At 39.7% G+C, this 14949-nt stretch overlaps 1 protein-coding gene across 2 annotated transcripts in view; it reads right to left on the bottom strand.

The window, feature by feature from the left end:
• LOC126253308 (trimethylguanosine synthase) overlaps positions 1 to 14949 on the bottom strand; it is a 74687-nt gene that overhangs the window by 44051 nt on the left and 15687 nt on the right. For both annotated transcript variants that reach the window (XR_007545939.1, XM_049954539.1), the window contains exon 3: positions 8399 to 9612. Coding sequence is in view for 1 of the 2 variants with exons in the window: in XM_049954539.1 (XP_049810496.1) it covers positions 8399 to 9612 (1214 nt within the window). In the remaining variant the exon portion in view is untranslated. The remainder of the gene's footprint in view (positions 1 to 8398; positions 9613 to 14949) is intronic.

Raw genomic sequence — 14949 nt, 5'->3', positions numbered from 1 at the left:
TACAAGAAGCGAGTTGCTGCTGCATGTACTCATCTCATCATGCAACATATTTCCATTGATCCACTTTAAAACCACTTTCAAATCTCCATGATTCAGTGTCTACTGCAATTATAACTGACAATGTCATTAGGTCAACAAGGAAATACACAGAAGTCATCTGCTATGGAGCCCCACATTCAACAGTGTGCGCTGAATGGTGTGTTTCAAAATACTTGCACGTGTATCAGCACCAGCAGTGTGCTGTTGTCAGATCTGCCTCTGATCCTCATACTCTGTGATGAGGCATGGATCTCCAACACCTTGTTGTCATGGTTTCACCATCTAAAAACCAGTTTTCACAGACGCTCATGACTGGAAGATGTGAACACTCAACCAGCGTCACAATTTCCAAAAAATCAGTTTCCAGGCGCGTGCCATAACAAACAGATTTTGTTGAAGTAGCCTACATCAGACAATATACCTGTTTGGGGCCCATGTTGTTGCTAGAATGGTTGCCTGTTCATCTCTGTTCCACTGCTATATTTTCCTTGCCATGCCACATGCTCACAACACTATCAGGCAAGATTCGATCTTGTGTTAGGCAGTGGTCATGTTTGGTTTAACAGTACATACAAGGGGCGTTTGAAAAGTCCGTGCAAAAATAGTAACTACTTACGTATTTGGGGTAAACGTGTTTTATTTTTCTACACAGTCTCCTTTTAGAATTATACACTTCATCCAACACTGTTCTAATTTGTTGATCCCTTCCGAATAATAGGAATTGTCCAAGTCTGCAAAATAGCTATTAGTTGATGCAATCACCTCATTGTTTGAATAAAATCTTTCTTCAAATTGGGGAACAAATAGTAGTCCGAGGGAGCCAAGTCTGGGGAACAGGGGGGATGTGAAACCAGTTGGAATCCTATTTCCATTAATTTTGCGACCACAACCGCTGAGGTGTGTGCTGGTGCATTGTTATGATGGAAAAGGACTTTTTTGCAGTCCAATTGCCAGCGTTTTTCTTGCAGCTCAGTTTTTCAAACGGTCCAATAACGATGAATAATAAGCACCTGTAATAGTTTTACCCTTTTCCAGATAGTTGATGAGGATCATCCCTTGCGGCCGAAGGACTGGTCTTCGTCTTTTTTGGTGCAGATTCTCCCTTGGTAACCCATTGTTTAGATTGTTTTTTGGTCTCAGGAGTATAGTAATGTATCCATGTTTCATCCACAGTGACAAAACAACGCTTGAAGTCCTGCGGATTCTTCCTGAACAGTTGCAAACCATGCTTGCAACACTTCACACGATTCGGTTTTGGTCAATCGTGGAACCTATCTTGCGGGTAGCTTTCTCATGTCCAAATGAGTGTGCAAAATATTATGTACCCGTTCATTCAAGATGCCCACAGCACTAGCAATCTCACGCACCTTACGTCTTCTGTCATCCATCACCATATCATAGATTTTAACAATGATTTATGGATTCGTAACCTCCACAGGCCGTCCTGAACATTCAGCATCACTTGTGCCCAAATGGCCACTCCAAAAATTTTGAAACTACTCAAACTGTTATAATCGAAGGTGCAGAGTCACTGTAATGTTTATCAAGCTTCTCTTTAGTCTCCTGAGGTGTTTTGCCTTTCATAAAGTAATGTTTAATCACCACTCGACTTCCTTGATTCACACGAATACCAAACACAAAGAATTAGACCAATATGGCTGAAACTTGGTGTGCTTTCTTTCCAAAGATGCTGGTAACTAAAAATGACCTCGATACGCGCTGGTGGTGCCATCTCTCCGACTTTGCACGGACTTTTCAAACACCCCTCGTATTTCACTTTCAGACACTCAGTTATTAAAATATCTACCTGTCTCAACTCAATTCTAAACACTGGGAATCTTACTGCATCAAATGACATGATGCTGTAACACATTACCTTAACTAAACAGATTACTCATTTTTTGAAATTCCTGCATCATATCTTTTAGAACAGAATGATATCAGGTTTTTTCAGCATTATAAGTGAGGAATGGATTTCTCAATATTTTAAAGTCTCTTCTATTCAATGATCACGGTAGAAAGATGAGATGAGGAACTTCATCCCACAATCACAATGTTCATATTCCATTATCTCCACAATTATGTGGTACTGAGCAGTAAACATACTGAATTTCTTTCACAGCCATTATCTCTGATTAGCTCAAATTCAGAAGAGACAAATTCTCTTGAAGGTGAAATCAATTTGGACATCCAGTATCAGCCATTATTCAATAAAGCACACAGAGTTTGCAGAATAATTGAAAAGGATGCTCATTTTACAGAATAATTGAAAAGGATGCTCACTGCACCTATCAGCACAACCTGTATCCTCTATTTGTTGGCACCATTCTCTTAATATCTTGCAAGGGAGACTACACATGAGAATTATTTACAGTACATTGATACCATACCACGTACTCCTGAAAATGGATGCTTGTAGTTTTCTAATTTTACAGATCTGTGCTTTTCGTAGACACTGACAAATACACTATCTCAGCTCAACTCATAAACCGATTTATACCTTCAACTTGCCGTAGGCTCCTTCCCTTTTCTCTGAAACTGTTTTAGTTCCGTCAACTGCTGTTTGATGGGTTTAAATCAAACAAACCAAAAGTCAACATTCATCATCATATCTAAAGATAATGCATGCCTAACAAACAAAGTCAGAGATAGGGCACAGGTCACACACAGGTACAATCATACTTGAAAACTGTACAAGAGAAGCTACAACTACATATACTTCAATATACCTAACATTTTTCAATGGCTGCTTGAGATTTTCCCAATGAAATAATAACTTGAATGGTACTAAGGAATAATGACAGATGCTGACGTGGAAATACACAATATTTTAACAAGGCAGCTGCTTGTCCCCTTCAGGTGTAACTATCATGTGAACTGACACCCCACCACATCTCCCCACACTTTTACCTGAAGACAAGCACCTACTTTGTCGAAATATTGTGAAGTTTCCATGAAAACAACACACACACACACACACACACACACACACACACACACACACACACACACATTAATATGAAAATGAAAATTGCCCAAAGATGGGCCAACATGGAACTTTGTTTGACTATGACAGACCATCAGATTTAAGGCCAGCCCAAAAATAAGCATTTCAGTTTTCAAAATACAAGCATTTCATCGTAAGTCCAAAATTTCCATACCTGCACTGCTGCACAGATTTAGCTAAATATTCTTAGTTCTTTTTTTTTTTTTTGTCTCTGCTCAGACATGAAAGAAATCAATCGGGGCTGTGATTTTTAGTCCCTGTGATGGTGTATGCCTATGAAGCATCCCTGAATAAATTAACCAAAGATGCATCTCATAAAGGCTTCGGTACTGGTTCGAGAGAATACTATAGCGCTGCTTGAAGGGTAGCAGATTGACAAGATTTGAATCCAAATTTTTATAAACAGAATAACTGTCTAAGCTGCTCAGACATTAATGTGTAACTTTCGTATAGCGCACATATTGACTGGTCATAATACACATGGTCTCTGACTCCTTGCATTCAAATCATACTGCTTGCTGGTTGTCCCCCGTGCTTTCCTACAATTGATAGGACACATCATGAACAATGAATAACAGAACTTTCACTATCACATAACTGTACCACTTACTCAGACAGCACACAATGCATGGTTAATTTACATAACCAGGATTCAGAGTAATGATGAGCTTGTCTTTATGTTAGACTGACAACTATTGAACCACCAATTCACTTGCCCTCAAATTATTTTCTACTGTGCTCACTAAAAGCCACATAAAACTAAAACAAATGCCTGCCATGCAGCCATCTAGAATAAGTAAGTAGTATGAATCCTTACCTAATTCTATCTTTGTTCTTTGTTGCTTTAGTGATAGTGTCTATAGTCAGACTGTTTAGTAGTGGTAAACACAAATGAAAACAGTGTGTTTCAAAAATATTCATCAAATTTCACAAGAATGTATCTTCTACTCTAATGAAAATAGGAACTTGGGAATAATTACAAAGCTTTTTGTTTTTGAAAGAATCATCCAATTTTACACAGCCAGGAAATTGTCAAACTCTGTTGTCGCTATGTGGTGTCAAAGTTCATCCAAAGTTGTTGGAAGTGGAGATACGTGAAACTAATATCTCAAAGGACCTTCCCCCCCAATAAAAAGATCACATATTGCAAGGTCAGATGACTTTGGTCAACAGTACAATGTCAGATCACTATGTACCTTAGGACCAACCTATCATGGAGGCTTTGAGAAGCAGCAGAGCTATACTCTGGACAAAAATACCAGCACGCAAGCACAACAGTTACTGAATTGCAGCTGTTGGAACAGAGAATGCAAGTGTCCTTTGTTGCTGTGTTATCGAGATCCTGACTTAAACACATTAGTTAACGAATGAGGAAGTGAGGGAGTTAGCTGCATCAGAAGGATCTCCACCGGCAATTGTATGAAATGGCAAATTACAACTGGTGCCAAGTGAACTTTTAGTTTGGATGCACAAGTTCAAATTTACTCAGTCTCTATTTTCAATTGTGTAGGCAATGTAGTTTTGTAAAATCAAATGAATCATTTTAAAATTCCATGTAACTGCCACTATTTATATATAATGGGAATAAGGAATGATTATTGTTCAGACTTACCGAAAAATAATGATACTAAAGATCTAAACCAGCAGAGCAGTTGAATGCTGTGAGAGTTGATTTAAATTGGATGATCATTGATCCACGGATTTATCATCTGCATAAAACACTGTCATCACAATCTCAATCCTATTGGCAACAACTGGACTGAATAAAGTGGCACAGCCTGTATGACACAAACTATACTTTCATACTGAAGGTTATTTTTCAAATAGCATGATAACCCAACCCACAAAATTATGTCCAACATTTCTCCTACACAATATTCAAAAATTCAATCAATACCATGTGGTAGATGAGAAGATAACCTACATAGCATTTAATAGGTGGTGATTACGCAGTTGGTATCATTTGGGTTAAGCTGTTCATAATGTTTTATTTCATATATATACATGTGCACTCACCACAGAGTACAGAGATGAATAATGAAATGAAAAATTGGAATCAGCACAGACTAGATCAGTTCCTCAGTTTCCATTTAGTTGAAAAAAGTATACAAGTGACATAGGTGAACTTCATCAGCAACAGTAGTGCTCTGTTAGCTTGCCAACAAGTGGTAGGAAGATGAAAAGGTGTTCTTCAATCTCAAAGCAGAAATGGACATTATATGTAATGGTGCTTTGCTTCTAACTACAGTTTTAGTCTGAGGTGAAAAATCAATTTTTTTTCCTAAAAAGGAATTACTTTTAGATAAATCTTTGTTGAATGTTCATGATGGAAAAATTTTAAAACAGCACATTCTTTTAAGAAAGTAAACAACACAAAATATTCACTTATAAAAGCAATTTCCAAAGATGTCATTCCTACATAGATCTGTAGTTTGGAAGCCAGTATGCCTGTATGAAGAGGGTAAAGTGAAAAATTTTGCAGCCTAGCACACATATGGGTCGATATTAATGATTATTTGTTTATTATTTTGGTACATGTTAAACATATGTCAAATGTAAACTTTATTTCTAGCTGCCTCGTTTATATCGCTTTTTGAAGTTGTTGGAAAGTTCTGATAGAATTTAAATATAAGTGGCATGAGAATGAAAACGAGATAGATGGGAAAAATGTAAGTAAACGACTTATTATTTCAAAAGTAATAACCGTAACTGTTACTACATTTATAACACTGTGAAACAAGATAGTCGATGCCTTTATGGATAATTGTTTGCAGTTGCCTACAGAATGCTGATTGCGCTAGGCATGCCCTCGTCCTCCAAAGCAAATTGATGGCCACAAATATCTTTCTTCAGGGCTGCAAACAATACGGAAATCACATTGGGAGATATCGGGACACTATGCAGGATGCGTGAGGGCTTCCCAGCGAAACTTCTCCAGCATAGTCGAAACAGCAGGCACGCCAGCCTGGGAAAGTCATGAGGACCTTTTTCTTTGACTGCAAGGGCTCACTGCTCATAGAATTACTGGAACACGGCACCACAATTAACGCACAGCGGTATGTGCACACTTTTCAAAAATTAAAGCGCACAATCACGATCAAATGACTTGGGAGGTCAACTGACGGCATCATTCTGTTGCAGGCATTTGTGGCTGTCAATGTTCTTCAGACAGAGAATTGACACCTGGATACAATCATGATTCTGTAGGCAATTGCAAACTTTTTTTCCATGAAGGCATTGACAGTCTTGTCTCACAGTGGGATAAAAGATGTATTAGCAAAGCGACTGAGTTAGTGAGTGACCTAGCTGAAGGAAGGGTTACTCCAAAAGCAGCAAGTTTTCTTTCTTTGTGTGTGTGTGTGTGTGTGTGTGTGTGTGTGTGTGTGTGTGTCAACAACTCAGCACTTCTGCTTCTCGTTGTGTGATCCCTTATACTCCTAAAGTAATAGTCTTGGATATGTTTAGTTCAAATGAATAAACTGAGATAATGCATGTCAATTTCTTTGTTTAGAATGTTTTAACTTAGCAGGGCTTCATCCAAAATTGGTACAGCGGTCTGCTTTTTCACTTTCAATAGTTTAGAAATAGGAAGTGAATTCAATATGGCCGTATTTCTCTTGAGCATGAAGGTGATCTCGAAACTGGATCAACAGATGAAACCATATAAATGAAAGCAGAAAATTGTAGCTGTTGCTTCATCTGCAAGCATGTTTGGGCCTTTTGTGTGTGTGTGTGTGGGGGGGGGGGGATGCAATGTTACCAATGTTTTGTAGGGAGAAGTTAGTATCGTTCTCATTAATTACAATGCAAAGCATAAAATTAAACTGGACACAATTGTATGCAACACTTCTGTACCGGCTACCTGAAAAAAAAAAAATGTGACAGGTGGCCTGGATTGCAAAAGAAATAAAAATCATACTTGATCAGTGCAACAGAACTGCACAGAAAGATGGAAAAACTTAAGGTTCATAAGTTTGACTTCATGAAATATCTGTCTACTCTTTCTCTTTCTGACTTCCATCTATTACACCTAAATTTGTGATTGGAAAACATTTTGAGCTAATGATTCATTGCAAAAATGTTTTGTAAAGTAGACTGATATAAAAAGAGACTACCAAGAAAAAAGTGCATTTTATTTAAGATCCACAGTCTTACACAACCAGGAAAAGTACTTTTCCACTATGCCTTATGTAGCATACTAGTTTTATTTCCTTCCACTTTTTTTTCTATTCACTGTTGGTTTACTTAAAACAGTAGGAAATGGACTTGCATCCATTAACTATTACCCACTAATTTTCCGGTAATGTTAATAAAACAATGTGTGTATAGGAAGAAGTATTTATGTCGTGTGGCTGTTCTTGTGTCTGCTCTCAGATTTTTAAGAGCATTCTTTCTGTGATACCTTTATAATGACTACAGAAATCTTTGACAAGTTACGTAGCCTTTCTTTGAGAGTTCTTGCTTTCAATTAATCCAAGCTGGTACAGATCCAATGCTAATCAACAAACTATAGGAGTAAATAGGACAAAAATTTTGCCAACAATCTTCTCTGTGGACAAACAGATTCTTACAATGAATTTCAGCTTGCCACCTGTTCTCCCCACAACTAGACTAATGTGATTATTACATCTTAAATTACTCCAGATGGATAATCAATAATGTTACTGGTTGACACTGATTCTAGTGACTGTCCCGCAATGGCGTTGTATGCAATGTTGACTTTTTTGTAAAATATAGTTTGTAATGTAGAGGGTCAGCAAATAATCACCTGCTTCCAGAGCTCGGAAACAATTTCCCAATGGTGCAACACTTTCAAAATCAACGTCTTGCCCATGAATTATATACTAGATAATTTGTGTACACCATGAATACTACAGGATTTATCACTTTTCCTTGAGGTACACCTGTCACTTTAGGTTCCAACGATTTCTCCTTACAAAGTTTTGTTTGTTAAGCTGTCTTCAGATCTAATCACATGTCTAGCCTTATATTCTTAAAGCACACATTTTCTAGGCTGCAATGGAGAACTCTATTGGAGACTTGTCAGAAATTAAAACAAAAATGATGTTACACTGGACTCCATTCTCTACAGAATTCTATTCTCACTGATAAAAAAAAAAAGTTAAAAAAGGAGAAACCTAGTCTTTACATGACCAGCACCCGCAGAATTTGTGTAGATTTTTAACGCCAAAAATGTTGTCATATACAAACCTGAAAGTGTATCAAAGTTCTATAATCAAATACTGAGGTGGTGGTGGTGGTGGTGGTGGTGGTGGTGGTGGTAGGGGGGCGGGGGGAGGACAAAAGTAATTTATATTTCAGCAACATAATTGACTATTCGTAGTTGCTTACCTTTCTTTCTTCTTATCACTTCTGTTTTTGCCTTTATTTTCATTTCCTGGAATGCTTTTGGGAACACTGTTAGGTATAACTTCATTCTGTGACAATTTCTCATGACCTACTGAACTAACTTCATCATTATTTTGACATTCTTCAGATTTCTCTACAGATTCTATGTCTAATGACTCCATCTCCTCTACATCCAACACTCTATGAAGTCCTCTGTCAGAGCCTTCATTACTATGCTTTAAACTACAGTAATTTTCTGAATCACGCTCTTCCAAAGGATCATAAGAGCACTGCGGCTGCAATGATTTTTCACGAGCATTACTGTCAAATGTTTTTTCCAAAAATGCACGATGATGTTTTTCGTACTGTTCCTGAAAATGTTGTTTCCACAATTCTTGCCAGTACAAATCAGCTTCTGTCAGAGCTTGACCGTCACTGGCACTTTCACCTGATGAGGAGAATAGAGAACCACTGCGAACAGAGTCTTCAGTGTCACAGCTAAAGTCCAAGGAAGAAACTGTTATACGTGTGACATTTGTCATCGAGTCTGTGGTACCTGTCATGTTAGCAAGTCCACTGTTTGCAGACTCACAGCGATTAGAAAATCTCTGATTGTACTCACTACTGCTGAGACTGTCACTTGAAGTTTCTTCTGTGGTTGGAGGTGAAGGAAGGCTCCATTGTTCAATTTCATCCTTAACTTGCAGCTGGTCTGAAATGTTGCATTCTTCAGTTTTCTCTATATCACTTTTACCATTATCATCAACAATACACTGTGGTGTATTCACTGCATCAGTATCCACCAAATTTGCACAACTTGCATCAAGTGGAAAATTTCTGTTATCAGTGGGGGCTTTTTCAGTTGGCGATTCTACATGCTGATTTAACTGTCTTGCTGCATTAGCACTTCCTTCTGAAGCTGCCGGTTGTTCTTCAATATTAAATTTATCTACCTGGTTCAGGTAGTCAGGGTTTATGTATTCCCCATATTTTGAAATCCAGCTTTCCCAGATAAGACGTTCTCCATTAATTGACCAGTATCTTTCCCATTCTGTTTGATTTGTAGCATCACACTCTGACAGATCTGCCCCACTATCACTGAGATGCAAACCGCCTTTAGCAACAACTCCACCATCACCACGTATACTGTCATGTTCATCAGTAGAATAGTTATTATCTGTGTGAGATGCACTACAATAACAGCTCACAGCTTCCTCCTGAAAAAAAAGGAACACTCATATGTACACAACAATGAAGCCAATCATACCCAAAATAATTAAGAACAATGCACATTACATGCAAAGGTGAGATACTGTAAATAGCTAAGTCCTTCTTGAAGTCCCCAAATCAAGTAATATTGTAGCACAGGTTGCTGAAATGTAATATGATCCCTGGTATATCACATATGATCTGCACACACAATATGTAGCCCAACTAATTTATTGCATGAAAGCACATTGACTACATTTTGAAAAGTAAACACCCAGTAACGTTAGTAATGAAATGTCATGTCTGCAATTACTGTAGAATTGGACAATAAGTACTCAAGTTACAGAGGAGAAAGGCGGGACTAACTGTATGTATTATTCAGTGAATCACAAGGGGACTGTGCTCTCCCACTCAGAAACAACTTAACATTTCAATAAATGATGTATACAGCCTATTGGTTGCATAGTTTCTTGTTATAAATCTTCATCAGTTTTCAGTATAACTAAGGGTATCTTCTTCAGAAAGAGTAAAGTCACATAACTTACTTTAAGTTTAAATCTAATTTCTTCAGCTGATTTAAATCTACTGCATCCCATTACCCTTGTTTTACTTACACTGTTGTTAATCTTACGACCCCTTTTCAGGACACTATTCCATTCCTTTCATCTGCTATTCTAACTCCTTTGTGCAATTTTTTTTATTTTCGTTCCTTCCCACTCCCTCTTTCTTCTTCTTCCCTGTCAAATTTCTCTTCTGTTCCCTTTATTGCTTCCTGAATAATAAACTAAGATGTGGGAGAGGCTACAATCCTGTCACACTCCCCCCTGAACTAGTGCTTTCCTTTCACCTATCTCATTATCTCTATTTTCTCTCTCCTACATTCAGAACTTGAAACAGAGTCTTATAGTCAATACTGCCACAAGCTTTCTCTGAATCTACAGTGCTGCAAACAAATATTTGTCTTTCTTCAGCCTCTCTTCTAAGACATGTTGTCGGGTCAGTATTGTCTCACAGGTTTCTACACTTCTCCAGAAACCACATTCATCTTCTCCAATGTTAGCTTTGATCAATTTTTACATTCTTCTCTAAACACACTGACAGAAAAAAAATGTCAACACCAAGAAATAATTAATGTAGAGTAATGGAATTTTGGGAATACATTTGCCTAGGTAACATATCTAAATGATTAATACTGCTAGTTCAAAGGTTAATGTAAGCATGAGAAAGGCCATTGTACATGCAAAATGCTGGTACATTAATAACTGGCGTAACCGTCAGAATGTTGAATGCAAACACGCATGCATTGTGCCGTATAGGTGCAGGATGTCAATTTGGGTGATGGAGTTCCATGCCTGTTCCACTTCATTGATCAATAGAGGGATAGTTAATGCTAGCTGTGGATGACCCTGGAGTTGTCATCTGATGGATACCTCATATGTGCTCGATTGTAGCCAGATCTGGTGATCGAGAGCATGCCAAGGCGACATGTCAACACTCTGTAGAGCATGGTGGATTACAACAGTGGTATGCAGGCGAACATTACCCTGTAAGGGAATACCCCCTGAACTGCTATTCATGAATGGCAGCACATTAGGTTGAATCACCAGACTGATATACAAATTTACAGTCCTGGTGCATGGGATAGCTGTGAGAGTGCTTCCGCTGTCATATGAGATAACACTCCAGACCATAATTCCAGGTGCAGGTCCAGTTGTGTCTAGGCTGCAGATATGTTCACTGCAGGTCCTCAACTGGTCACCACCTAGCCATCATACAACCATCACTGGCACCGAGGCAGAATCAGCTATCATCAGGAAACACAGAAACACAGCTGACCTCCACTTCATTCTCTAATAAGCTGTCGCCTGACAGCACTGAAGTTGCAAATAGTGGTGGTTTGGGGTCGGTGGAAAGTACGCTACAGGGAGTTTGGTTTGGAGCTGTCCTCTAAGTAATCTATTCATAACAGCTTTGTTGTGTCACTGTTTTGCCAACTGCTGCTTGAATTGCTGCTGCAGACACAGTAGGCTGCCGACTGCCACATGCTGAACGCAAATGACTTCCCTCTTGGTAATACCATACGGCCGTCCACATCTCTGTCTTGTGACTGTACCTTCCCATGGCCACCTTTGCCAGCAAACACGTACAGTGGTTTCATTCCTGCCAAATCTTTCTGCAACAACACAAAAGGAAAATCCACCTTCTCATACCCCTATTACAAACAACTTCGTTCAAACTCTGTTAGCTGTTGTTAACGGCTTCTTCATCGTTTTAAGGCATTCTTGACTACCATCAACTCACTACGTCCAGTCTCAGAGGTAAGTAACACTCATGACCATTGCAGCACATATTTAAAGCAAATCTGATTTGCATCCTTACGGTGCCACTTCTAGTAGCATATTCTGAGACTGGCATGAAATTTGATCAGACGTCATCTTTCAAATGTAGAAACGTGCCTACCAACTTCCATTTATCCTGCACAACTCATTCTTGGTGTTCAGACTTCTTTTCCCAATCAGTATATTTCATGTCAATATTTTTACAATCATGACTTACTAAAATGAGAGCTCAGTAATATTCACACCTGTCAACATCTGCCTCCTTTGAAATTGGAATTATTACGTTCTACTAGAAAACTGAGGGTATTTCACTTGTTTCATATATCTTGCATACCATGAGGGAAAGTTTTGTCATGTCTGTCTCTCTCAAGTATCTCAATAATTCCATAAGAATTTCATCTATTCAAGGTGCTTTGTCTTGGCTAAGGTCTCTCAGCGCTCTTCAAATTATTCTCTCAGTTCATATCTCCCAAATTATCCTCATCTACTTTCTTTTCCCTTTATAATACTGCCTTGCAGACTGACTTTATCAGGTGGTTGTAATTAAAATACACAGACTCACAGAGGTACAGTGTGGGCTGTAACTATCATATGGCAGTGAAACTTTGTAGATGTGCTAATGCATTAATGCGGAACCAATGTATGCTGGAGAAAAAAAAAAAAAAAAAAAAAAAAAAAAAAAAAAAAAAAAATTAGTTACAATTTTGGCCACCAATTGCAAATCTGGGACTGTATAGCGTCACGCTGACATCTCCGGTGTTTCTACACAGAGGGGCGGAGGTAGAGATGGCCAGTGAGGACGGATGAAAAGAATGACAGAGAGGAAGGAGGAGATAGGGAGAGAGCGGGGGTCTAGGTGGTTGGTTTAAAAGGGGGGTGGGGGGGGTGGGGGAGGGACCAAACTGCTAGGTCATCGGTTCCTTGTTCTCAATAAAACAATGCCACAAGGGTGAGAATAAAACAAGCAAGACTGACAACACAAAATGGAGAGAAAGGAAAAACCACAAGAATGACGAAAGGGCAACAAACATTTAAATGGAAAAAAGGGGAGAAGAAAACCACAGAAACGCAAGAAACAGGAAGGAGAGATTAAAACGACAAAACAGATTACCATGGCTGGCTGACCCTAAGAATAAAAAGGAGAAGTCAGTCACTCTGCAACACACTAAAACCTCCACCTTAAAAGCACTACGGTGGAACACACAGAGGGACAAAGGACATGTGCTAAAATTTAGATCAAATGATAAAACTCAACCTCATGAATAAAACTTAAAACTAAATTGGCCGACGAGACGTTGTCAGATAAAACTAGCGGCAATGAGTCCGGTAACCTAAGATTTTGTTGCAGGGCAGTCAAACTTGGGCAGTGCACCAGAATATGGGCCACTGGCAACCAGGCACAGCATTGACACTGAGGCAGGTCTTCACGGCGCAGGAGGTACTCATGGATTGCCCAAGCGTGGCCAATGCGAAGTCGGCAGAGAACCACAGAGTCCCTGCGAGAGGCCCACATTGAAGACTGCCATTCATTCGTAGTCTCCTTAATGGCATGCAGTTTGTTGTGTACTGAGACTATGCCATTCCATCTCCCAAAGCCAAAAAACCTGGCAACTTAAAAATGAATGCAGGTCAGTTATTGGAATGCTGATCTCCATAGGCGGTTTATATGTAGCTTGTTTGGCCAGCCTGTCAGCAAGTTCGTTGCATGGGATTTTGACATGTCCTGGGGTTCACACAAACACCACAGAATGACCGGACCATTCCAGGGCATAGATGGACTCCTGGATGGCCACTACCAAAGGATGATGAAGGTAGCACTGGTCGATAGCTTGTAGGCTGCTCAAGGAGTCAGCACACAGAAGAAACGACTCCTCTGGGCATGAACGGATGTGCTCAAGACCAAGAGATATAGCCACCAGCTCTGCAATGAAATCACTGCAGCCATCGGGCAAGAAGTGCTGTTTAAAATGTCCTCCATGGACATATGCAAAGCTGACATGACCATTAGCCATCGAGCTGTCGGTGTAAACCACTTCATGGCCTTGGTACATGTCTAGAATCGAGATGAAGTGACAGTGGAGAACCGCAGGGTGAACTGAGTCCTTTGGGACATGTGGAAGGTCAAGGCGAAGCCGCGGCCTAGGTGTACACCATGGAGGCGTACACAATTGGACCTCAAATACAGGTGGTAAAGGCAAGGGCTACAGTTCAGATAGAAGGGATCGGATGCAAACTGCAATTGTAAGCCCTGACCTGGGCCACCGAAACGGGAGAAGAACCGCCGTGGGTGGGAAAAGGAGACGGTAATTCAGATGCACAGGAGAACTACGAACGTGTCAACGTAACTGGTGAGCAGTTGTGCACGTCTGACCTGCAGTGGAGGGACTCCATCCTCCGCAAAGACGCTGGTCACCAGACTCGTCCTAAAAGCTCCCATCGCTTCCGGAAGGCGTTCGATACAGTTCCGCACTGTCGCCTGATAAACAAAGTAAGAGCCTACGGAATATCAGACCAGCTGTGTGGCTGGATTGAAGAGTTTTTAGCAAACAGAACACAGCATGTTGTTATCAATGGAGAGACGTCTACAGACGTTAAAGTAACCTCTGGCGTGCCACAGGGGAGTGTTATGGGACCATTGCTTTTCACAATATATATAAATGACCTAGTAGATAGTGTCGGAAGTTCCATGCGGCTTTTCGCGGATGATGCTGTAGTATACAGAGAAGTTGCAGCATTAGAAAATTGTAGCGAAATGCAGGAGGATCTGCAGTGGATAGGCACTTGGTGCAGGGAGTGGCAACTGTCCCTTAACATAGACAAATGTAATGTATTGCGAATACATAGAAAGAAGGATCCTTTATTTTATGATTATATGATAGCGGAGCAAACACTGGTAGCAGTTACTTCTGTAAAATATCTGGGAGTACGCATGCGGAATGATTTGAAGTGGAATGATCATATAAAATTAATTGTTGGTAAGGCGGGTACCAGGTTGAGATTCATTGG

Source organism: Schistocerca nitens, chromosome 4 (genome assembly GCF_023898315.1).
Source record: "Schistocerca nitens isolate TAMUIC-IGC-003100 chromosome 4, iqSchNite1.1, whole genome shotgun sequence".
Lineage (NCBI taxonomy): Eukaryota > Metazoa > Arthropoda > Insecta > Orthoptera > Acrididae > Schistocerca > Schistocerca nitens.
The sequence above is the reverse complement of the archived record's forward strand: the minus strand, read 5'-3'. Positions and strand labels throughout refer to the sequence as shown.